Source organism: Ranitomeya imitator, chromosome 2 (genome assembly GCF_032444005.1).
Source record: "Ranitomeya imitator isolate aRanImi1 chromosome 2, aRanImi1.pri, whole genome shotgun sequence".
NCBI classification, from domain to species: domain Eukaryota; kingdom Metazoa; phylum Chordata; class Amphibia; order Anura; family Dendrobatidae; genus Ranitomeya; species Ranitomeya imitator.
The window spans coordinates 270,084,070-270,111,269 of record NC_091283.1 but is presented as its reverse complement, the minus strand read 5'-3'; the positions used below and the strand labels follow the sequence as shown (position 1 = coordinate 270,111,269).

At 46.9% G+C, this 27,200-nt stretch overlaps 1 protein-coding gene across 1 annotated transcript; it reads left to right on the top strand.

Annotated features, from left to right (window-relative positions):
• Positions 1 to 23,292: 23,292 nt before the first annotated feature.
• LOC138666394 (coagulation factor V-like) lies at positions 23,293 to 24,903 on the top strand. The gene is made up of 2 exons (XM_069754622.1): positions 23,293 to 23,408; positions 23,553 to 24,903. Exons 1-2 carry the CDS (start codon positions 23,293 to 23,295, stop codon positions 24,901 to 24,903), a joined length of 1,467 nt encoding a protein of 488 aa, XP_069610723.1.
• The last annotated feature ends 2,297 nt before the right edge of the window (positions 24,904 to 27,200 follow it).

Here is a 27,200-nt window from a genome sequence, read left to right as displayed (position 1 = left end):
TCCCGTTCAGTGTGTAATGGTGATATTGATTCCTTCTTCCCATGTGTATAACCTTACATTTATCATTGTTAAACCTCATCTGCCACCTTTCAGCCCAAGTTTCCAACTTATCCAACACTTCACAAGAAACATTGACAACTGGCAAGGACTAATGAATCCTGCAAACCTAAATATCCCAGTCAGAACTGCAATCAGCAGATACACCTGGCCAGGACTGCGACTCAGAGCCAACTGCATTCCCACCTACAACCACTGGAGGGAACCCAGAAGCAGAATTCACAAAATCCCCCCCCCCCTTTGAGGAGGGGTCACCAAACCCTCACCAGGGCCCCCAGGACGATCAGGATGAGCCAGATGAAAGGCTCGGACCAAATCAGCAGCATGGACATCAGAGACAAAAACCCAAGAATTATCCTCCTTGCCTTAACTTTTCCTTTTGACAAGGTACTGAAGCCTCCGTCTCGAAAAACGAGAATCCAAAATCTTCTCAACCACATACTCCAACTCTCCATCAACCAACACAGGGGCCGGACGATCAACAGAGGGAACAACGGGCACCACATATTTCTGCAATAAAGATCTATGGAAGACATTATGGATAGCAAAAGAGGCCGGAAGCGCCAAACGAAAAGACACCGGATTAATAATCTCAGAAATCTTATAAGGACCAATAAACCGAGGCTTAAACTTAGGGGAAGAAACCTTCATAGGAACATGACGGGAAGACAACCAGACCAGATCCCCAACCCGAAGCCGGGAACCAACACACCGAAGACGGTTAGCAAAACGTTGAGCCTCCTCCTGAGACAACACCAAATTGTCCACCACATGAGCCCAAATCTGCTGCAACCTGTCAACCACAGAATCCACACCAGGACAGTCAGAAGGCTCAACATGCCCAGAAGAAAAGCGAGGATGAAAACCAAAATTACAAAAGAAAGGCGAAACCAAAGTAGCCGAACTAGCCCAATTATTAAGGGCAAACTCGGCCAATGGCAAGAAGGCCACTCAATCATCCTGATCAGCAGACACAAAGCATCTCAAATAAGTCTCCAAAGTCTGATTAGTTCGCTCGGTCTGGCCATTTGTCTGAGGATGAGATGCAGAAGAAAAAGACAAATCAATGCCCAGCCTAGCACAAAAGGCCCGCCAAAACCTAGAAACAAACTGGGATCCTCTGTCGGACACAATATTCTCCGGAATACCATGCAAACGAACCACATGTTGAAAAAACAACGGAACCAAATCTGAAGAGGAAGGCAATTTAGGCAAAGGCACCAAATGAACCATCTTAGAGAACCGGTCACAAACAACCCAGATAACAGACATCTTCTGGGAGACCAGAAGATCAGAAATAAAATCCATAGAAATATGCGTCCAGGGCCTCTCAGGGACTGGCAATGGCAAAAGCAACCCACTAGCACGGGAACAACAAGGCTTGGCCCGCGCACAAGTCCCACAGGACTGCCCAAAAGAACGCACATCACGCGACAAAGAAGGCCACCAAAAGGACCTACCAACCAAGTCTCTGGTACCAAAAATGCCAGGATGACCAGCCAACACGGAACAGTGAACCTCAGAAATCACTCTACTAGTCCATCTGTCAGGAACAAACAGTTTCCCCACAGGACAGCGGTCAGGTTTGTCAGCCTGAAATTCCTGAAGAACCCGTCGTAAATCAGGGGAAATGGCAGAAAGGACCACCCCTTCTTTCAGAATACCGACCGGTTCTAAGACCTCAGGAGAATCAGGCAAAAAACTCCTAGAGAGGGCATCAGCCTTAATATACTTAGAACCCGGAAGGTACGGGACCACGAAATCAAAACGGGAAAAAAACAAGGACCATCGAGCCTGTCTAGGATTCAGCCGTTTGGCAGACTCGAGGTAAATCAGATTCTTATGATCGGTCAAGACCACAATACGGTGCTTAGTTCCCTCAAGCCAATGTCGCCACTCCTCAAACGCCCACTTCATAGCCAACAACTCCCGATTGCCGACATCATAATTGCTTCAGCAGGCGAAAACTTACGGGAAAAGAAGGCACACAGTTTCATTAAGGAACCAACAGGATCCCTCTGAGACAAAACGGCCCCTGCCCCAATCTCAGAAGCGTCAACCTCAACATGAAACGGAAGAGAAACATCCGGTTGGCGCAACACTGGAGCAGAAGTAAATCAACGTTTAAGCTCCTGAAAGGCAGAGACAGCCGCAGAGGACCAATTCGCCACATCATCGCCTTTCTTCGTCAAATCGGTCAAGGGTTTAACCACGCTGGAAAAATTAGCAATGAAACGGCGATAAAAATTTGCAAAACCCAAAAATTTCTGAAGGCTCTTCACGGATGTGGGCTGAATCCAATCATGAATGGCCTGAACCTTAACCGGATCCATCTATATAGACGAGGGAGAAAAAATAAAGCCCAAAAAAGAAAGCTTCTGCACCCCAAAGAGACACTTAGACCCTTTCACAAACAAAGCATTGTCACGAAGGATCTGAAATACCATCCTGACCTGTTCCACATGAGACTCCCAATCATCGGAAAAAATCAAAATATTGTCCAAATATACAATCAAGAATTTATCAAGATAAGTCCGGAAGATATCATGCATGAAGGACTGGAACACAGATGGAGCATTAGAGAGTCCGAATGGCATCACAAGGTATTCAAAATGGCCTTCGGGCGTGTTAAACGCAGTTTTCCATTCATCACCCTGCTTAATATGAACAAGATTATATGCCCCCGAAGGTCAATCTTCGTAAACCAACTAGCTCCATTAATCCTAGCAAACAAATTGGAAAGCAAAGGTAAAGGGTATTGAAACTTGACTGTGATCTTATTCAAGAGGCGATAATCAATACATGGTCTCAAAGAACCATCTTTTTTAGCAACAAAAAAGAACCCCGCTCCCAACGGTGAAGAAGATGGCCGAATATGCCCTTTCTCCAAAGACTCCTCAATATAGCTCCGTATGGCGGTATGTTCAGGCACAGACAGGTTGAAAAGTCGGCCCTTAGGAAACTTACAGCCTGGAATTAAGTCAATAGCACAATCGCAGTCCCTGTGCGGTGGTAGGAAACTGGACTTGGGCTCATCGAATACATCCTGAAAATCAGACAAAAGCTCTGGAATTTCAGAAGAGGAAGAAGAGATTGACATCAAAGGAACATCATTATGAACCCCCTGACAACCCCAACTAGCCACAGACATAGACTTCCAATCCAACACAGGATTATGTACCTGCAACCACAGAAAACCCAGCACGATAGCATCATGCAAATTATGCAACACCAGAAATCGACAATCTTCCTGATGGGCTGGCGCCATGCGCATGGTCACCTGTGTCCAAAACTGGGGCTTATTTCTAGCCAAGGGTGTAACATCAATGCCCCTTAAAGGAATAGGGTTCTGCAAAGGCTGCAAGGGAAAACCACCACGCTTGACAAACTAAAAGTCCATTAAGTTCAAGGCGGCGCCTGAATCCACAAACGCCATGACAGAAAATGATGACAATGAGCAGATCAAGGACACAGATAACAATAATTTAGGTTGTACAGTACTGATGGTAATTGAACTGGTGATCCTCTTTGTCCGCTTAGGGCAGACAGAAATGACATGAGAAGCGTCGCCACAATAATAACACAACCTATTCTGACGTCTGAAACCTTGTCATTCCGTTCTAGACAGAATCCTATCACACTGCATGGGCTCAGGAATTTGCTCTGAGGATAACGCCACAGCGCGCACAGTTCTGCGCTCCCGCAAGCGCCGGTCAATCTGAATGGCCAGAGACATAGAATCACTCAGACCGGAAGGCGTGGGAAACCCCACCATAACATCTTTAACGGATTCAGAAAGACCCTTTCTGAAAATTGCCGCCAAAGCATCATTATTGCATTTAGTCAACACCGACCATTTTCTGAATTTCTGACAATACAATTCTGCCGCCTCTTGACTCTGAGACAGGGCCAACAAGGTCTTCTCAGCTTGATCCACAGAATTAGGTTCATCATATAACAATCCTAAAGACTGAAAAAAGGAGTCTACATCAAGCAAAGCCGGATTCCCAGATTCCAGGGAAAATGCCCAATCCTGCGGGTCGCCACGCAGCAGGGAGATGACGATTTTAACCTGCTGAATGGAATCACCAGAGGATCGAGGTCTCAAAGCAAAAAAACAGTTTACAGTTGTTTTTAAAACTCAAAAATTTGGACCTGTCACCAAAAAACAAACCAGGAGTAGGAATCTTCGGTTCTAAAACAGGAGTCTGAACAATATAATTAGAAATACCCTGTACCCTAGCAGCAAGCTGGTCTACACGAGAAGCTAATTCCTGAACATTCATGCTAGCACAAGGCTCTTCAGCCACCCAGAGATAAAGAGGGAGAAGACAAAATAGACTGAAGAAAAAAAAATGGCTCAAGACCTTTCCTCCCTTCTTCTGAGATGCATTTAACTCATTATGGGCCAGTTGTACTGTTATGATCAGGTGACCTAGGAGCAGCATGAAAACTTTCACTGGAGTAGGTGGTAACTATACTGACCGCAAACCCTGATCTTATCACAGCAACTAGAAGTAGCCGTGGGGTGTGCCTAACAAAACCTAGACACCTCGACACAGCCGGAGGACTAAATACCCCTATAGATGGAAATAGGAATACTATCTTGCCTCAGAGCAGAACCCCAAAGGATAGGCAGCCCCCCACAAATATTGACTGTGAGTAGTAGAGGAAAAGACACACGCAGGCAGGAAACAGGATTTAGCAAATGAGGCCACACTAGCTAAATAGGAAAGGATAGGACAGGATACTAAGCGGTCAGTATTAAAAATCCTTCCAAAAAAATCCACAGCAGAAAATACAAAAACTCCACCATCTAACTAAAGATGTGGAGCGTATATCTGCAACTCCAGAGAATCCAACAAGACTGAGAAAACACTGACACAGTCTAAGCTGGATAAGAGAAAAACAAATGAATAGCACAGAATATAAGCACACAGCTTGTGTGCCACAGAAAAAGAAACAGACACTTATCTTTGCTGAATTGGCAGCTAAGCAGGAGAAGCCAGAAAGTGATCCAACACTTCACAAGAAACATTGACAACTGGCAAGGACTAATGAATCCTGCACACCTAAATATCCCAGTCAGAACTGCAATCAGCAGATACACCTGGCCAGGACTGCGACTCAGAGCCAACTGCATTCCCACCTACCACCACTGGAGGGAACCCAGAAGCAGAATTCACAACAGACCTCCCTTCGCCGCCATCATCGCTATCTGATGACCGCCCGTCGCCTCCATCATCGCTATCTGGTGACCGCCCGTCTCCTCCACCATCATCTGGTGACCGCCCGTCACCTCCATCATCAGTATCTGGTGACCGCCCGTCTCCTCCATCATCAGTATCTGTGTAATCAATCCAGCTGGTGGGGGGGTGTGTCCTTGTTAGCTACCTATAAGGAGGTTACGGGTTGCCACTGACATGGGACTCACTTATGGTGGCAGACTGTCACACGTTACTGCCTATTCCTGGGATGTTATACAGCCACTGCGTATACCCCTGATTTATGGACATTGAGTGGACTTTACCTATGGACTTCTGAGTTCTTATCTGGGCCTTCTGGCCATTGGAAACTCCCCTGATGAATCTCCGCGATTGGAGAAGAAAATAGTAGGGAGGCGTTGACTACATCTACACATGGTGGGGGGTGTCCGTAGTAGGGTTCATTTGGGCCCGTCCTTGTGAGGACAGGAGTTATTGCTGGGGCACGACAGGGGTTTAGTGATAAGGTCCCCATCCCCTTTGTCTGATAAGGTCCCCATCCCCTTTGTCTGATCATCCTGATCAGCAGACACAAAGCATCTCAAATAAGTCTCCAAAGTCTGATTAGTTCGCTCGGTCTGGCCATTTGTCTGAGGATGAAATGCAGAAGAAAAAGACAAATCAATGCCCAGCCTAGCACAAAAGGCCCGCCAAAACCTAGAAACAAACTGGGAACCTCTGTCGGACACAATATTCTCCGGAATACCATGCAAACGAACCACATGTTGAAAAAACAACGGAACCAAATCTGAAGAGGAAGGCAATTTAGGCAAAGGCACCAAATGAACCATCTTAGAGAACCGGTCACAAACAACCCAGATAACAGACATCTTCTGGGAGACCAGAAGATCAGAAATAAAATCCATAGAAATATGCGTCCAGGGCCTCTCAGGGACTGGCAATGGCAAAAGCAACCCACTAGCACGGGAACAACAAGGCTTGGCCCGCGCACAAGTCCCACAGGACTGCCCAAAAGAACGCACATCACGCGACAAAGAAGGCCACCAAAAGGACCTACCAACCAAGTCTCTGGTACCAAAAATGCCAGGATGACCAGCCAACACGGAACAGTGAACCTCAGAAATCACTCTACTAGTCCATCTGTCAGGAACAAACAGTTTCCCCACAGGACAGCGGTCAGGTTTGTCAGCCTGAAATTCCTGAAGAACCCGTCGTAAATCAGGGGAAATGGCAGAAAGGACCACCCCTTCTTTCAGAATACCGACCGGTTCTAAGACCTCAGGAGAATCAGGCAAAAAACTCCTAGAGAGGGCATCAGCCTTAATATACTTAGAACCCGGAAGGTACGGGACCACGAAATCAAAACGGGAAAAAAACAAGGACCATCGAGCCTGTCTAGGATTCAGCCGTTTGGCAGACTCGAGGTAAATCAGATTCTTATGATCGGTCAAGACCACAATACGGTGCTTAGCTCCCTCAAGCCAATGTCGCCACTCCTCAAACGCCCACTTCATAGCCAACAACTCCCGATTGCCGACATCATAATTGCTTCAGCAGGCGAAAACTTACGGGAAAAGAAGGCACACAGTTTCATTAAGGAACCAACAGGATCCCTCTGAGACAAAACGGCCCCTGCCCCAATCTCAGAAGCGTCAACCTCAACATGAAACGGAAGAGAAACATCCGGTTGGCGCAACACTGGAGCAGAAGTAAATCAACGTTTAAGCTCCTGAAAGGCAGAGACAGCCGCAGAGGACCAATTCGCCACATCATCGCCTTTCTTCGTCAAATCGGTCAAGGGTTTAACCACGCTGGAAAAATTAGCAATGAAACGGCGATAAAAATTTGCAAAACCCAAAAATTTCTGAAGGCTCTTCACGGATGTGGGCTGAATCCAATCATGAATGGCCTGAACCTTAACCGGATCCATCTATATAGACGAGGGAGAAAAAATAAAGCCCAAAAAAGAAAGCTTCTGCACCCCAAAGAGACACTTAGACCCTTTCACAAACAAAGCATTGTCACGAAGGATCTGAAATACCATCCTGACCTGTTCCACATGAGACTCCCAATCATCGGAAAAAATCAAAATATTGTCCAAATATACAATCAAGAATTTATCAAGATAAGTCCGGAAGATATCATGCATGAAGGACTGGAACACAGATGGAGCATTAGAGAGTCCGAATGGCATCACAAGGTATTCAAAATGGCCTTCGGGCGTGTTAAACGCAGTTTTCCATTCATCACCCTGCTTAATATGAACAAGATTATATGCCCCCGAAGGTCAATCTTCGTAAACCAACTAGCTCCCTTAATCCTAGCAAACAAATTGGAAAGCAAAGGTAAAGGGTATTGAAACTTGACCGTGATCTTATTCAAGAGGCGATAATCAATACATGGTCTCAAAGAACCATCTTTTTTAGCAACAAAAAAGAACCCCGCTCCCAACGGTGAAGAAGATGGCCGAATATGCCCTTTCTCCAAAGACTCCTCAATATAGCTCCGTATGGCGGTATGTTCAGGCACAGACAGGTTGAAAAGTCGGCCCTTAGGAAACTTACAGCCTGGAATTAAGTCAATAGCACAATCGCAGTCCCTGTGCGGTGGTAGGAAACTGGACTTGGGCTCATCGAATACATCCTGAAAATCAGACAAAAGCTCTGGAATTTCAGAAGAGGAAGAAGAGATTGACATCAAAGGAACATCATTATGAACCCCCTGACAACCCCAACTAGCCACAGACATAGACTTCCAATCCAACACAGGATTATGTACCTGCAACCACAGAAAACCCAGCACGATAGCATCATGCAAATTATGCAACACCAGAAATCGACAATCTTCCTGATGGGCTGGCGCCATGCGCATGGTCACCTGTGTCCAAAACTGGGGCTTATTTTTAGCAAAGGGTGTAACATCAATGCCCCTTAAAGGAATAGGGTTCTGCAAAGGCTGCAAGGGAAAACCACCACGCTTGGCAAACTAAAAGTCCATTAAGTTCAAGGCGGCGCCTGAATCCACAAACGCCATGACAGAAAATGATGACAATGAGCAGATCAAGGACACAGATAACAATAATTTAGGTTGTACAGTACTGATGGTAATTGAACTGGTGATCCTCTTTGTCCGCTTAGGGCAGACAGAAATGACATGAGAAGCGTCGCCACAATAATAACACAACCTATTCTGACGTCTGAAACCTTGTCATTCCGTTCTAGACAGAATCCTATCACACTGCATGGGCTCAGGAATTTGCTCTGAGGATAACGCCACAGCGCGCACAGTTCTGCGCTCCCGCAAGCGCCGGTCAATCTGAATGGCCAGAGACATAGAATCACTCAGACCGGAAGGCGTGGGAAACCCCACCATAACATCTTTAACGGATTCAGAAAGACCCTTTCTGAAAATTGCCGCCAAAGCATCATTATTGCATTTAGTCAACACCGACCATTTTCTGAATTTCTGACAATACAATTCTGCCGCCTCTTGACTCTGAGACAGGGCCAACAAGGTCTTCTCAGCTTGATCCACAGAATTAGGTTCATCATATAACAATCCTAAAGACTGAAAAAAGGAGTCTACATCAAGCAAAGCCGGATTCCCAGATTCCAGGGAAAATGCCCAATCCTGCGGTCGCCACGCAGCAGGGAGATGACGATTTTAACCTGCTGAATGGAATCACCAGAGGATCGAGGTCTCAAAGCAAAAAAACAGTTTACAGTTGTTTTTAAAACTCAAAAATTTGGACCTGTCACCAAAAAACAAACCAGGAGTAGGAATCTTCGGTTCTAAAACAGGAGTCTGAACAATATAATTAGAAATACCCTGTACCCTAGCAGCAAGCTGGTCTACACGAGAAGCTAATTCCTGAACATTCATGCTAGCACAAGGCTCTTCAGCCATCCAGAGATAAAGAGGGAGAAGACAAAATAGACTGAAGAAAAAAAAATGGCTCAAGACCTTTCCTCCCTTCTTCTGAGATGCATTTAACTCATTATGGGCCAGTTGTACTGTTATGACCAGGTGACCTAGGAGCAGCATGAAAACTTTCACTGGAGTAGGTGGTAACTATACTGACCGCAAACCCTGATCTTATCACCGCAACTAGAAGTAGCCGTGGGGTGTGCCTAACAAAACCTAGACACCTCGACACAGCCGGAGGACTAAATACCCCTATAGATGGAAATAGGAATACTATCTTGCCTCAGAGCAGAACCCCAAAGGATAGGCAGCCCCCCACAAATATTGACTGTGAGTAGTAGAGGAAAAGACACACGCAGGCAGGAAACAGGATTTAGCAAATGAGGCCACACTAGCTAAATAGGAAAGGATAGGACAGGATACTAAGCGGTCAGTATTAAAAATCCTACCAAAAAAATCCACAGCAGAAAATACAAAAACTCCACCATCTAACTAAAGATGTGGAGCGTATATCTGCAACTCCAGAGAATCCAACAAGACTGAGAAAACACTGACACAGTCTAAGCTGGATAAGAGAAAAACAAATGAATAGCACAGAATATAAGCACACAGCTTGTGTGCCACAGAAAAAGAAACAGACACTTATCTTTGCTGAATTGGCAGCTAAGCAGGAGAAGCCAGAAAGTGATCCAACACTTCACAAGAAACATTGACAACTGGCAAGGACTAATGAATCCTGCACACCTAAATATCCCAGTCAGAACTGCAATCAGCAGATACACCTGGCCAGGACTGCGACTCAGAGCCAACTGCATTCCCACCTACCACCACTGGAGGGAACCCAGAAGCAGAATTCACAACAGACCTCCCTTCGCCGCCATCATCGCTATCTGATGACCGCCCGTCGCCTCCATCATCGCTATCTGGTGACCGCCCGTCTCCTCCACCATCATTATCTGGTGACCGCCCGTCACCTCCATCATCAGTATCTGGTGACCGCCCGTCTCCTCCATCATCAGTATCTGTGTAATCAATCCAGCTGGTGGGGGGGTGTGTCCTTGTTAGCTACCTATAAGGAGGTTACGGGTTGCCACTGACATGGGACTCACTTATGGTGGCAGACTGTCACACGTTACTGCCTATTCCTGGGATGTTATACAGCCACTGCGTATACCCCTGATTTATGGACATTGAGTGGACTTTACCTATGGACTTCTGAGTTCTTATCTGGGCCTTCTGGCCATTGGAAACTCCCCTGATGAATCTCCGCGATTGGAGAAGAAACGCGTAGGGAGGCATTGACTACATCTACACATGGTGGGGGGTGTCCGTAGTAGGGTTCATTTGGGCCCGTCCTTGTGAGGACAGGAGTTATTGCTGGGGCACGACAGGGGTTTAGTGATAAGGTCCCCATCCCCTTTGTCTGATCCTACAACTACTGGACCCTCCTTGGGACCCTCTACTATTGGCATGGGTACCCTCGTCCACAATTGGTGAGACCAAACCAATTTTTTATTAGAGCACAGTTTTCGGCGTGAGCACCTTCTTTTTTTGTGTTTGTGTTGTGTATTTTTTGTCCATGTTTTAAACAGTGTTAGTAAAAGTTATGTTTTAATTCTATTGGGTTATACTCTTCCGGCTGCTATCTACTATTTACCCTGAGAGTTGTGCAACAGCTTGGTTTATCCAAGCTGCAGCTGTTTGGTTTGATATTTTGGTCTTCTCGGATGATTGGGAGTCTCATGTGGAGCAGGTTAGAATGGTGTTCCAGGTCCTGCGTGCGAATTCTTTGTTTGTGAAGGGGTCAAAGTGTCTCTTTGGTGTTCGGAGGGTTTCATTTTTGGGTTTCATTTTTTCCCCTTCTACTATCGAGATGGACCCTGTTAAAGTTCAGGCCATTTATGATTGGACTCAGCCGACATCTCTGAAGAGTCTGCAAAAGTTCCTGGGTTTTGCTAATTTTTATCGTCGCTTCATCAATAATTTTTCTAGTATTGCTAAACCGTTGACTGATTTAACCAAGAAGGGTGCTGATGTGGTCAATTGGTCTTCTGCTGCTGTGGAAGCTTTTCAAGAGTTGAAGCGTCGTTTTTGTTCTGCCCCTGTGTTGTGCCAACCAGATGTTTCGCTCCCGTTCCAGGTCGAGGTTGATGCTTCTGAGATTGGAGCAGGGGGTGTTTTGTCGCAAAGAAGTTCTGATGGCTCGGTGATGAAACCATGCGCCTTCTTTTCCAGGAAGTTTTCGCCTGCTGAGCGTAATTATGATGTTGGCAATCGAGAGTTGCTGGCCATGAAGTGGGCATTCGAGGAGTGGCGTCATTGGCTTGAAGGAGCTAAGCATCGCGTGGTGGTCTTGACTGATCACAAGAACTTGACTTATCTCGAGTCTGCCAAACGGTTGAATCTTAGACAGGCTCGTTGGTCGCTGTTTTTCTCCCGTTTTGACTTTGTGGTTTCGTACCTTCCGGGCTCTAAAAATGTGAAGGCGGATGCCCTGTCTAGGAGTTTTGTGCCCGACTCTCCGGGTTTGTCTGAGCCGGCGGGTATTCTCAAAGAGGGGGTAATTTTGTCTGCCATCTCCCCTGATTTGCGGCGGGTGCTGCAAAAATTTCAGGCTAATAGACCTGACCGTTGCCCAGCGGAGAAACTGTTTGTCCCTGATAAATGGACGAGTAGAATTATCTCTGAGGTTCATTGTTCGGTGTTGGCTGGTCATCCTGGAATCTTTGGTACCAGAGATTTGGTGGCTAGATCCTTTTGGTGGCCGTCTCTGTCGCGGGATGTGCGTTCGTTTGTGCAATCCTGTGGGATTTGTGCTCGGGCTAAGCCCTGCTGTTCTCGTGCCAGTGGGTTGCTTTTGCCCTTGCCAGTCCCAAAGAGGCCCTGGACACATATCTCTATGGATTTTATTTCGGATCTCCCCGTCTCTCAAAAAATGTCGGTCATGTGGGTTGTTTGTGATCGCTTCTCTAAGATGGTCCATTTGGTACCCTTATCTAAATTGCCTTCCTCCTCTGATTTGGTGCCATTGTTCTTCCAGCATGTGGTTCGTTTACATGGCATTCCGGAAAACATCGTTTCTGACAGAGGTTCCCAGTTTGTTTCGAGGTTTTGGCGAGCCTTTTGTGCTAGGATGGGCATTGATTTGTCTTTTTCCTCGGCTTTCCATCCTCAGACAAATGGCCAGACTGAACGAACCAATCAGACCTTGGAAACATATCTGAGATGTTTTGTTTTTGCCGATCAGGATGATTGGGTGTCCTTTTTGCCTTTGGCTGAGTTCGCCCTTAATAATCGGGCCAGCTCGGCTACTTTGGTTTCGCCGTTTTTCTGCAATTCTGGTTTCCATCCTCGTTTCTCTTCAGGGCAGGTTGAGTCTTCTGACTGTCCTGGTGTGGATACTGTGGTGGATAGATTGCAGCAGATTTGGACTCATGTGGTGGACAATTTGACATTGTCTCAGGAGAAGGCTCAACGTTTCGCTAACCGCAGGCGCTGTGTGGGTCCCCGACTTCGTGTTGGGGATTTGGTTTGGTTGTCATCTCGTTATATTCCTATGAAAGTTTCCTCTCCTAAGTTTAAGCCTCGTTTCATTGGTCCGTATAGGATTTCTGAGGTTCTTAATCCTGTGTCTTTTCGTTTGACCCTTCCAGCTTCTTTTTCCATCCATAACGTATTCCATAGGTCATTGTTGCGGAGATACGTGACACCTGTGGTTCCATCCGTTGATCCTCCTGCCCCGGTGTTGGTTGAGGGGGAGTTGGAGTATATAGTGGAGAAGATTTTGGATTCTCGTATTTCGAGACGGATACTTCAGTACCTGGTTAAGTGGAAGGGTTATGGTCAGGAAGATAATTCCTGGGTCTTTGCCTCTGATGTTCATGCCGCCGATCTGGTTCGTGCCTTTCATTTGGCTCATCCTGGTCGGCCTGGGGGCTCTGGTGAGGGTTCGGTGACCCCTCCTCAAGGGGGGGGTACTGTTGTGAATTCTGTGGTCAAGCTCCCTCCTGTGGTCATGAGTGGTACTTCGGCTGGTTCTGTCTATGAGCTTCCTCTGGTGGATGTGAGTGGGGCTGCGGCTTCTGAGTTTCCTTTCTCAGGTGACGAGGTTAAGTCGTTAGGTGCTGCTCTATTTAACTCCACCTAGTTCTTTGTTCCTGGCCTCCAGGCAATGTTCCAGTATTGGTCGTGCTCTCTCCTGGATCGTTCTTGTGGCCTGTCTGCCCTGCATAAGCTAAGTTCTGCTTGTGTTACATTTGTTTGCTATTTTTTCTGTCCAGCTTGCTATATTGGTTTTTCTTGCTTGCTGGAAGCTCTGAGACGCAGAGGGAGCACCTCCGTACCGTTAGTCGGTGCAGAGGGTCTTTTTGCCCCCTCTGCGTGGTTGTTTGTAGGTTTTTGTGCTGACCGCAAAGCTATCTTTCCTATCCTCGGTCTATTTAGTAAGTCGGGCCTCACTTTGCTAAAATCTATTTCATCTCTGTGTTTGTATTTTCATCTTAACTCACAGTCATTATATGTGGGGGGCTGCCTTTTCCTTTGGGGAATTTCTCTGAGGCAAGGTAGGCTTATTTTTCTATCTTCAGGCTAGCTAGTTTCTCAGGCTGTGCCGAGGCGCCTAGGTTTTGTCAGGAGCGCTCCACGGCTACCTTTAGTGTGGTATGATAGGATTAGGGATTGCGGTCAGCAGAGTTCCCACGTCTCAGAGCTTGTCCTATGTTATTTGTAACTATCAGGTCACTTGTGTGCTCTTAACAACCAGGTCTATTGTGTTTCTGAATCACCAGTTCATAACACCCGTCATCTCCATCATCGCTATCTGGTGACTGCCCGTCCCCTCCATCATCAGTATCTGGTGACCGCCCATCTCCTCCATCATCAGTATCTGGTGACCGCCCGTCCCCTCCATTATCAGTATCTGGTGACCGCCCATCCCCTCCATTATCAGTATCTGGTGACCGCCTGTCCCCTCCATCATCAGTATCTGGTGACCGCCCATCTCCTTCATCATCAGTATCTGGTGACCGCCCGTCACCTCCATCATCGCTATCTTGTGACTGCCCGTCGCCTCCATCATTGCTATCTGGTGACTGCCCGTCGCCTCCAGCATCGCTATCTGGTGACCGCCCGTCGCCTCCAGCATCGCTATCTGTGACCGCCCATCCCCTCCATCATCGCTATCTGGTGACCGCCCGTCGCCTCCAGCATCGCTATCTGGTGACCGCCCGTCGCCTCCATCATTGCTATCTGGTGACCTCACATCTGTACGCGGTGCCGAGATTCCACGAGTTTTGCACTGATGAGGGACGATAGCGCCAAACACGGTGTCTGCACATTGAGATTCTGATTTGGCTATTATCCTAAGTCGTATTACAAGACTCGGTAAAGAGGTGATTGTGACGTGTAGGATCGCTACTTCCAACAGGTGGCGCTATAGAGTTCAAGTCGTCTCATTCCCCTGTACATGGATTCCCCTCCCCTACAGATGCCATATAGCGCACTATGTCTGCACCGCTGCCCACATCCCCGGTAATGAGGGGTGTCATTAGTGCAGAGATATAGGGCACGCTCTCACACATCAGTGATCCCAGATCAGCGGAGACCACTCTCCACAGAGTCCCCCATACAGTAGAGGCGGAGGGGAGCGTTATCCACCAGCAGGGTCCGGGACCATCTTTATAATCCCATCTCTAAATCTCCTTTTTGAGGATTTATTCTCAGAAATCCCATAAAATTTAGATGATGCAGCGGAAGAATGAAAAACACACAACACCTCCATGAAATGGGTCATGTAATCAGCAGGGTGACAGAAAGCGGGTCACCATAGCCCTGCAGCTATAGGAAATACTGCCTGAGTGCCGACCATCTACACCACAGTGCAGCAAGGAATGACTGATAACAGGGAGTAATAGATTGTAGTCACTTATTATGTATAGTGCCATCCCTTAGTAAATAGTCCGCTCACTTATAGCGCCATTCCTTAGTATAGGGTGTACTCACTTATTATGTATGGCTTCATCCCTTAGTATATAGTGTACTCTCTTATGTACAGCGCCATCCATTAGTATATAGTCCACTCACTTATTATAGCATCGTCCCTTAGTATATAGTGTACTCACTTAGGTATAGCACCATCCTTTAGTATATTGTGTCCTCACTTATGCATAGCGCCGTCCTTTAGTATATAGTGTAATCACTTATGGATAGCACCGTCCCTTAGTATATCGTTTACTCACTTATTATGTATAGCGCCATCCCTTAGTATATAGTGTACTCACTTATGTATAGTGCCGTCCTTTAGTATTTAGTGTACTCACTTATTATGTATAGCGCTGTCCCTTAGTATATAGTGTACTCACTTATTATGTATAGTGCCATCCCTTAGTATATAGTGTACTTTCTTGTTATATACAATGACTTCCTTAATTACACAGTTCCAGCTTTTATTATATATAACACCGTCCCATTATTGCAATGTCCTCTCTTGTTATATACAGCGCCGACTCTTACATAGCGTATTCTGATTATTTTTGTTAATCTCCACACCTTCTCTAATACATAATACTCTTGTGTGAGACATACAATGACTACTGATAGCACAGCATGTGAACAAAAGACCATGAGCTCCCTCCATTAGTAAAGAAGCTTTCCCATGTTCCATCAGCCGTCCGTCATTTCATTTTGTATCAAACCTAACGCTATAATTAACAAAAATAATGAGAATCAGACATGTAATGGTACACTATGTAATAAAGGACAGTGCAGTACATAATAGAGGACACTGTAGTAAGGGACAGTTTAGTACAGAATAGATGACACTATGTAATAAGGGACAGCACTGTACAAAACAGAAAGGGAACTATGCAATAAGGGCCACCCGCTGTACATAACAGGGAGGGCACTATGTAATAAGAGACAGGAATATACATAACAAGAGGGCAGTAAAATACATAACAGAATGGTACTATGTAATAAGGGACAGCACTGTACATAACCGAGAGGGCACTATGTAATAAGGAACAGGAATATACATAGCAAGAGGGCAGTAAAATACATAACAAAATGGCACTATGTAATAAGGCACGGCAGTGTACATAACAAGAGACTGCACCGTGCAAACTGTAAAGCGCTGCGAAATATGTTAGCACTATATAAAAATAAAGATTATTATAACAAGAGAAGACACTATGTAATAAGGGGCAGCACTGTACGTAACCCGAGAGGGCTCTATGTAATAAGGGATAGTGCTGTACATAACGAGAGCGCACTATGTAATAATGGATGGTAATATACATAACAAAAGGGCACTATGTAATGAGGCATGGCAATATATATAACAAGAGACTACTTTATACAATAAGGAACGGTAATATATATAACAAGAGAGGACACTGTAATAAGGGACAGCACTGTACATAACAGAGGGCAATATGCAATAAGTACGGTGCTGTACATCCAGAGAGGACACTATGTAATAAGGGACAGCACTGTACATAACAGAGAGGGCACTATGTAATAAGGGATGGTAATATACATAACAAGTGAGGACACTAATATGGGACGATTCTATACATAACAAGAGGACACTGTAATAAAGAATTGTGCTATACATAAGCAAAAATATGTAATAAAAGTTGGTAATATACATAACAAAAGAAGACATTATATAATTTGTTAATAGTGCTACACATAAAAAGGGGGCAGTAAAATACATAACAGAATGGCACTATGTAATAAGGGACAGCACTGTACATAACCGAGAGGGCATTATGTAAAAAGGGATAGAAATATACATAGCAAGAGGGCAGTAAAATACATAACAAAATGGCACTATGTAATAAGGCACGGCAGTGTACATAACAAGAGACTGCACTGTGCAAACTGTAAAGTGCTGCGGAATATGTTAGCAGTATATAAAAATAAGGATTATTATTATAACAAGAGAGGACACTATGTAATAAGGGGCAGCACTGTACGTAACCCGAGAGGGCTCTATGTAATAAGGGACAGCGCTGAACATAACGAGAGGGCACTATGTAATAAGGCATGGCAATATACATAACAAGAGACTACTTTCTACAATAAGGAACGGTAATATATATAACAAGAGAGGACACTGTAATAAGGGACAGCACTGTACATAACAGAGGGCAATATGCAATAAGTACGGCGCTGTACATCCAGAGAGGACACTATGTAATAATGGACAGCACTGTACATAACAGAGAGGGCACTATGTAATAAGGGGTGGTAATATGCATAACAAGTGAGGACACTAATATGGGACGATTCTATACATAACAAGAGGACACTGTAATAAAGAATTGTGCTATACATAAGCGAAAATATGTAATAAAGGTTGGTAATATACATAAAAAAGAAGACATGATATAATTTGTTAATAGTGCTACACATAACAAGAGGGCACTATGCAATAAGGGATGGTGCTACACATAATAAGAGAGGGCACTATGTAATAAGGGATGTTCCTGTACATAACAAGAGATGGCGCTGTCTAAAAATGGATGGTGCTGTACATAACAAGACAGATCACAATGTAATAAGGGACGATCCTGTACATAACAAGAAAGGGTGCTGTGTAATAAGGGAAGGTGGTGTACATAACGAGAGAGGGCATAATGTAATAAAGTATGGTGCTGTAGATAGCAAAAGAGGGCATTATAAAATAAGAAAACATATGGTACATAAGGAGAGAGAAGACTATGTAATAAGGCATGGCGCTACACATAACAAGAGGGGGCACTATGTAATAAGGGATGGCATTATTAAATTGATTCAGAAGTGAAAGGTCACTGATTCGAATCGAAGAGCACCCATGAAGAATGTTTCCCAATAAAAGAGAAACCGCATCATCCAGCTCATCGATAGTCTCTTGGCCATGAAAATTGCCAAACTGCATCATTTGACCGCTATGAAAGCTGGAAGAATATGAAATGAAGTCCATCCATCCATTCAGAAGCCAAAAGGAGGATGTCCAGGCAAAACATCGGAGTCAATAAGTCGGCACTATGTAATAAGGGACAGTGCTGTACATAAAAAGAGAGGGCACAATGTAATAAGCGACAGCGCTGTAAATAACAAGAGAGAGCACAATGTAATAAGCAACACCACTGTACATAAAAAAAGCTGGTACTTTGTAATAAGGGACGATTCTGTACATACCAAGAAAGGGTACTATGTAATAAGGTACGGCGCTGTACATAACAGAGAGGGCACTATCTAGTAAGGGACAGAGCTGTACATAACCAGAGAGGTCACCATGTAATTAGGGACAGTGCTGTGCATAACAAGAAAGGGTACTATGTAGTAATTGAAGAAGCTGTACTGCCCCCTGGAGGAGTCCTGTGTGCACTATATGGAGGTATATTCTGCACTGCCCCCTGGTGGAGTCCTGTGTGCTCTATATGGAGGTATATTCTGTACTGCCCCCTGGAAGAATTCTGTGTGCACTATATGCAGGTATATTCTGTACTGCCCCCTGGTGGAGTCCTGTGTGCTCTAGATGGAGGTATATTCTGTACTGTCCTCTGGTGGAGTCCTGTGTGCTCTATATGGAGGTATATTCTGTACTGTCCTCTGGTGGAGTCCTGTGTGCTCTATATGAAGGTATACTCTGTACTGCCCCCTGGTGGAGTCCTGTGTGCTCTATATGGAGGTATATTCTGTACTGTCCCCTGGTGGAGTCCTGTGTGCTCTATAGGGAGGTATATTCTGTACTGTCCCCTGGTGGAGTCCTGTGTGCTCTATAGGGAGGTATATTCTGTACTGTCCCCTGGAGGAGTCCTGTGTGCACTATATGAAGGTATATTCTGTACTGTCCCCTGGCGGAGTCCTGTGTGCACTATATGGAGGTATATTCTGTACTACCCCCTGGTGGAGTCCTGTGTGCTCTATATGGAGGTATATTCTGTACTGTCCCCTGGTGGAGTCCTGTGTGCACTATATGAAGGTATATTCTGTAGTGTCCCCTGGTGGTGTCCTGTGTGCTCTATATGGAGGTATATTCTGTACTGCCCCCTGGTGGAGTCCTGTGTGCACTATATGGAGGTATATTCTGTACTGCCCCCTGGTGGAGTCCTGTGTGCTCTATATGGAGGTAAATTCTGTATTGTCCCCTGGTGGAGTCCTGTGTGCTCTATATGGAGGTATATTCTGTACTGCCCCCTGGTGGAGTCCTGTGTGCTCTATATGGAGGTATATTCTGTACTGTCCCCTGGTGGAGTCCTGTGTGCACTATATGGAGGTATATTCTGTAGTGCCCCCTGGTGGAGTCCTGTGTGCTCTATAAGGAGGTATATTCTGTACTGCCCCCTGGTGGAGTCCTGTGTGCTCTATATGGAGGTATATTCTGTACTGTCCCCTGGTGGAGTCCTGTGTGCTCTATATGGAGGTATATTCTGTACTGTCCCCTGGTGGAGTCCTGTGTGCTCTATATGGAGGTATATTCTGTACTGCCCCCTGGTGGTGTCCTGTGTGCTCTATATGGAGGTATATTCTGTACTGCCCCCTGGTGGTGTCCTGTGTGCACTATATGGAGGTATATTCTGTACTGTCCCCTGGTGGTGTCCTGTGTGCTCTATATGGAGGTATATTCTGTACTGTCCCCTGGTGGAGTCCTGTGTGCTCTATATGGAGGTATATTCTGTACTGCCCCCTGGTGGTGTCCTGTGTGCTCTATATGGAGGTATATTCTGTACTGCCCCCTGGTGGAGTCCTGTGTGCTCTATATGGAGGTATATTCTGTACTGTCCTCTGGTGGAGTCCTGTGTGCTCTATATGGAGGTATATTCTGTACTGTCCCCTGGTGGAGTCCTGTGTGCTCTATATGGAGGTATATTCTGTACTGCCCCCTGGTGGAGTCCTGTGTGCTCTATATGGAGGTATATTCTGTACTGTCCCCTGGTGGAGTCCTGTGTGCTCTATATGGAGGTATATTCTGTACTGTCCCCTGGTGGTGTCCTGTGTGCTCTATATGGAGGAATATTCTGTACTGCCCTCTGGTGGAGTCCTGTGTGCACTATATGGAGGTATATTCTGTACTGCCCCCTGGTGGAGTCCTGTGTGCTCTATATGGAGGTATATTCTGTACTGCCCCCTGGTGGAGTCCTGTGTGCTCTATATGGAGGTATATTCTGTACTGCCCCCTGGTGGAGTCCTGTGTGCTCTATATGGAGGTATATTCTGCACTTCCCCTGGTGGAGTCCTGTGTGCACAATATGGAGGTATATTCTGTACTGACCCCTGGTGGAGTCCTGTGTGCTCTATATGGAGGTATATTCTGTACTGTCCTCTGGTGGAGTCCTGTGTGCTCTATATGGAGGTATATTCTGTACTGTCCCCTGGTGGTGTCCTGTGTGCTCTATATGGAGGTATATTTTGTACTGTCCCCTGGTGGAGTCCTGTGTGCACTATATGGAGGTATATTCTGTACTGCCCCCTGGTGGAGTCCTATGTGCTCTATATGGAGGTATATTTTGTACTGTCCCCTGGTGGAGTCCTGTGTGCACTATATGGAGGTATATTCTGTACTGCCCCCTGGTGGAGTCCTGTGTGCTCTATATGGAGGTATATTCTGTACTGTCCCCTGGTGGAGTCCTGTGTGCTCTATATGGAGGTATATTCTGTACTGCCCCCTGGTGAAGTCCTGTGTGCTCTATATGGAGGTATATTCTGTACTGCCCCCTGGTGGTGTCCTGTGTGCTCTATATGGAGGTATATTCTGTACTGTCCCCTGGTGGAGTCCTGTGTGCTCTATATGGAGGTATATTCTGTACTGCCCCCTGGTGGAGTCCTGTGTGCTCTATATGGAGGTATATTCTGTACTGTCCCCTGGTGGAGTCCTGTGTGCTCTATATGGAGGTATATTCTGTACTGTCCCCTGGTGGAGTCCTGTGTGCTCTATATGGAGGTATATTCTGTACTGCCCCCTGGTGGAGTCCTGTGTGCTCTATATGGAGGTATATTCTGTACTGCCCCGTGGTGGTGTCCTGTGTGCTCTATATGGAGGTATATTCTGTACTGCCCCCTGGTGGTGTTCTGTGTGCTCTATATGGAGGTATATTCTGTACTGTCCCCTGGTGGAGTCCTGTGTGCTCTATATGGAGGTATATTCTGTACTGCCCCCTGGTGGAGTCCTGTGTGCTCTATATGGAGGTATATTCTGTACTGCCCCCTGGTGGAGTCCTGTGTGCTCTATATGGAGGTATATTCTGCACTTCCCCTGGTGGAGTCCTGTGTGCACAATATGGAGGTATATTCTGTACTGACCCCTGGTGGAGTCCTGTGTGCTCTATATGGAGGTATATTCTGTACTGTCCTCTGGTGGAGTCCTGTGTGCTCTATATGGAGGTATATTCTGTACTGTCCCCTGGTGGTGTCCTGTGTGCTCTATATGGAGGTATATTTTGTACTGTCCCCTGGTGGAGTCCTGTGTGCACTATATGGAGGTATATTCTGTACTGCCCCCTGGTGGAGTCCTATGTGCTCTATATGGAGGTATATTCTGTACTGTCCCCTGGTGGAGTCCTGTGTGCTCTATATGGAGGTATATTCTGTACTGCCCCCGGGTGGAGTCCTGTGTGCTCTATATGGAGGTATATTCTGTACTGTCCCCTGGTGGAGTCCTGTGTGCTCTATATGGAGGTATATTCTGTACTGTCCCCTGGTGGAGTCCTGTGTGCTCTATATGGAGGTATATTCTGTACTGCCCCCTGGTGGAGTCCTGTGTGCTCTATATGGAGGTATATTCTGTACTGCCCCCTGGTGGTGTCCTGTGTGCTCTATATGGAGGTATATTCTGTACTGCCCCCTGGTGGTGTCCTGTGTGCTCTATATGGAGGTATATTCTGTACTGCCCCCTGGTGGTGTCCTGTGTGCTCTATATGGAGGTATATTCTGTACTGCCCCCTGGTGGTGTCCTGTGTGCTCTATATGGAGGTATATTCTGTACTGTCCCCTGGTGGTGTCCTGTATGCTCTATATGGAGGTATATTCTGTACTGTCCTCTGGTGGAGTCCTGTGTGCTCTATATGGAGGTATATTCTGTACTGCCCCCTGGTGGAGTCCTGTGTGCTCTATATGGAGGTATATTATGTACTGTCCCCTGGTGGTGTCCTGTGTGCTCTATATGGAGGTATATTTTGTACTGTCCCCTGGTGGAGTCCTGTGTGCACTATATGGAGGTATATTCTGTACTGCCCCCTGGTGGAGTCCTGTGTGCTCTATATGGAGGTATATTTTGTAGTGTCCCCTGGTGGATTCCTGTGTGCTCTATATGGAGGTTTATTTTGTACTGTCCCCTGGTTGAGTCCTGTGTGCTCTATATGGAGGTATATTCTGTACTGTCCTCTGGTGGAGTCCTGTGTGCTCTATATGGAGGTATATTCTGTACTGTCCCCTGGTGGAGTCCTGTGTGCTCTATATGGAGGTATATTCTGTACTGCCCTCTGGTGGAGTCCTGTGTGCTCTATATGGAGGTATATTCTGTACTGTCCCCTGGTGGAGTCCTGTGTGCTCTATATGGAGGTATATTCTGTACTGCCCCCTGGTGGAGCCCTGTGTGCTCTATATGGAGGTATATTCTGTACTGCCCCCTGGTGGAGTCCTGTGTGCTCTATATGGAGGTATATTCTGTACTGCCCCCTGGCGGAGTCCTGTGTGCTCTATATGGAGGTATATTCTGTACTGTCCTCTGGCGGAGTCCTGTGTGCTCTATATGGAGGTATATTCTGTACTGCCCCCTGGTGGAGTCCTGTGTGCTCTATATGGAGGTATATTCTGTACTGCCCCCTGGCGGAGTCCTGTGTGCTCTATATGGAGGTATATTCTGTACTGTCCTCTGGCGGAGTCCTGTGTGCTCTATATGGAGGTATATTCTGTACTGCCCCCTGGTGGAGTCCTGTGTGCTCTATATGGAGGTATATTCTGTACTGCCCCCTGGTGGAGTCCTGTGTGCTCTATATGGAGGTATATTCTGTACTGCCCCCTGGCGGAGTCCTGTGTGCTCTATATGGAGGTATTTTCTTTATCCTACTGATCTGTGTGCAGTTCCTCATCCTACCAGAAGATGGCAGGAGAGGCCAGAGAATGTGGCCATGTTTTCTTTGATGTCCCTTTTCTTCCTGACACTATTTGCAGTCACCTGGTTTGGGCTTTTTGCTGCTCATTAGTGCAAGGACGGAGGTCTGATGTCACTGGATGTGAGTCCTATGAGACATCTACGGGATACAGGAACTGATTTAACACCCGCAGTGCGGGACAACGACTTTTTTGGGTTCAGATTTGTGTAACTAGCAGTCTTTATTTACAATAATTATTGATCCTCAGCCTCAGTCACACTACTACTCCTATCAGCCTCTGTCACACTACTACTCCCATCAGCCTCCGTCACACTACTACTCCCGTCAGCCTCCATCACACTACTACTCCCGTCAGCCTCCATCACACTACTACTCCCATCAGCCTGTCACACTACTACTCCCATCAGCCTCCGTCACACTACTACTCCCGTCAGCCTCCGTCACACTACTACTCCCGTCAGCCTCCGTCACACTACTACTCCCGTCAGCCTCCGTCACACTACTACTCCCGTCAGCCTCCGTCACACTACTACTCCCGTCAGCCTCCGTCACACTACTACTCCCGTCAGCCTCCGTCACACTACTACTCCCATCAGCCTCCGTCACACTACTACTCCTATCAGCCTCTGTCACATTACTACTCCCATCAGCCTCTGTCACACTACTACTCCCATCAGCCTCTGTCACACTACTGCTCCTATCAGCCTCCATCACACTACTGCTCCTATCAGCCTCCATCACACTACTGCTCCTATCAGCCTCCATCACACTACTACTCCCATCGCCTCTGTCACACTACTACTCCCATCAGCCTCTGTCACACCACTACTCCCATCAGCCTCTGTCACACTACTGCTCCCATCAGCCTCCATCACACTACTACTCCCGTCAGCCTCAGTCACACTACTACTCCCGTCAGCCTCAGTCACACTACTACTCCCGTCATCCTCAGTCACACTACTACTCCCGTCATCCTCAGTCACACCACTACTCCCATCAGCCTCCGTCACACTACTACTCACATCAGCCTCTGTCACACTACTAATCCCATCAGCCTCTGTCACACTACTACTCCCATCAACCTCCGTCACACTACTACTCCCATCAGCTTCTGTCACACCACTACTCCCATCAGCCTCCGTCACACTACTACTCCCATCAACCTCCGTCACACTACTACTCCCGTCAGCCTCCGTCACACTACTACTCCCATCAGCCTCAGTCACACTACTACTCCCGTCAGCCTCAGTCACACTACTACTCCCGTCAGCCTCAGTCACACTACTACTCCCGTCATCCTCAGTCACACTACTACTCCCATCAGCCTCTGTCACACCACTACTCCCATCAGCCTCCGTCACACTACTACTCCCATCAACCTCCGTCACACTACTACTCCCGTCAGCCTCCGTCACACTACTACTCCCGTCAGCCTCCGTCACACTACTACTCCCATCAGCATCCGTCACACTACTACTCCCATCAGCCGTCTGTATGAGATCAGTTCTTCTGGTCTTGCCTGGCCTGCGACGCACATGTTACATTCGCTGTTGCTCCATGTGACCACAGGGGACGCTGCAGACCGGAGAGTTCGGTAGAGCAGCAGCATAGAGAGCTGGATGTTTTCAGCCTCCTCGTGGCCGCAGTCAGACGCTGGTGACCGGTCCTGTGACCTTCTGTATTGCACAAATTAAGGGTCAGTCTCCACTGCAGCCCTGGAATTATGGATATAAACTAGGAGGGACTGACTGAACACACACTGGATCAGTCAGGGGTGGCAGTGCATAGGACGGTGCTTGCAGTCTTGCATGGACGGAGGTGCCCGGGTCACCCGATCTGGGGTCCCCGATGATGGCGGTCGGTTGGGGAGCGGTACCACAGATGTTCTGGCAGACATGTAATACTCCAGTGGAGCAATTCTCAGTCTGTGTGTGAGGAACAGCTGAGCCGCCCGGGGCGAGAGCGACACACGGACTCCGCGCGAGAAATACAGAGCAGAAGACACCACGGCGAGCAGTCACACGAGGTGACCGCCAACAATAGGGGCACGTTCACCCCTCAGTACAGTCACAGATAATCACCCCCTTACATCAAAGATTGCGGGACCCCCAGCAAATCCCAACGAGCCGAGCTGGTGTCATGCTGAAATGGTCTTCAGTAAGGTAGAAGGGCCTCAAACTGTCCCTGGGACCCTAACTATCCCTGCCCCGGGTACCCTTGATGGTAGCGAGGCCTGAGTCTCCGACCTTACTATGTTCCTGTAATCCTGATTTGTTCTTTCCTCCACCCAGAAATGGGTCGTCAGAAATGGAAGGTAAACCAGACACAAAGATAAAACTGGGAGGATAGAGATGGGGAGTAGGAGAGGGACAGGGAGGAGGATAGAGATGGGGATGAGGATAGAGACCGGTAGGAGGAAAGGAATGGGGAGGAGGATAGGGAGAGGGAGGAGGATAAAGATGGAAAAGAGGATAGGACAGGGAGGAGGATAAAGATGGAGAGGAGGATAGGGAGAGGGAGGAGGATAATGATGGAAAGGAGGATAGGACAGGGAGTAGGATGGGGAGTAGAATAGGGATGGGGAGGAGGATAGGGAGGAGGATAAAGATGAGGAGGAGGATAGGGATGGGAAGGAGGATAGGGACGAGGGGGAGAATAGAGATGGGGAGGAGGATAGGGGCGGAGAGGAGGATAGGGACTGGGAGGATAGGGACTGGGAGGATAGGGATGGGAAAGACAACTGGGAGGAGGATAGGGACGGGGAAGAAGACAGGGATGGGGAAAAGGATAAGGACTGGGAGGAGGATAGGAATGGGTAGGAGGATAGGGATGGGTAGGAGGATAGGGATGGCTAGAAGGATAGGGATGGGGAGGAGGATAAGGATGGGGAGGAGGATAAGGACTGGGAGGAGGATAGGGACGGGGAGGAAGATAGAGACAGAGAGGAAGATATGGATGGGAAGGATAGGAATGGGGAGGAGCACAAGGACGGGGCGGAGGATAAGGATGGGGAGGAGAATAGGGACGGGGAGGAAGAAAGATACGGGGAGGAAGATATGAATGGGGAGGATAGGCACGGGGACAAGGAGGATAAGAATAGGGAGTAGGATAGGGACGGGGAGGAACGGGGAGTAGGATAGGAAGGGTGGAATGATAGAGATGAGGATAGGGAAAGGGAGGAGGATAGGGATGGGGAGGAGGACGGAGAGGGAAAGGGAGGAGGATAGGGACAGGGAGGAAGATAGAGACAGAGAGGAAGATATGGATGGGAAGGATAGGATTGGGGAGGAGCATAAGGACGGGGAGGAGGATAAGGATGGGGAGGAGAATAGGAACGGCTAGTGTAATGAAAGACGTCCACTTCTAGTCATGAACTTGCAGCTCTGTGGCTCCCCCTTACCATGCTGACCAATAAGGGTATTCACCAAGGATAAGAAAGTAAGCGCAGCTGCTCTAATTAATGTTGAATATTGCGGTACACGATGAGACAGGATGTATATATACCAACTGTTCCTGATAGGAACATATATATATATATATATATATATACCCCAATCCAGTTACCATCAAGGCCCTCAACACCACATAAATATGAAAACTATGCGGCCACCACCGACCTCTTATAGGTGGATCGGCCACCCGTTGGTAATGTGAATTTGCGCAGAGTACGTGGCGGATCGCTCATAGAGCAAGAAGAAGTTTACTCCAGAAAAAAATCGCCAGTGTTTACAAAAGATACAAATGATATTACAAGAGACAAAATGCAAATATGTACAAACAGTTATGAAATAAAATGTATGAACATACGAAACTTACTAAATCTCAGTCACATGTATGGCATGTCAATAAAGGGGAGGAGAGGTCCCAAAGAAATGAGCCAGTACCACAGCATAGA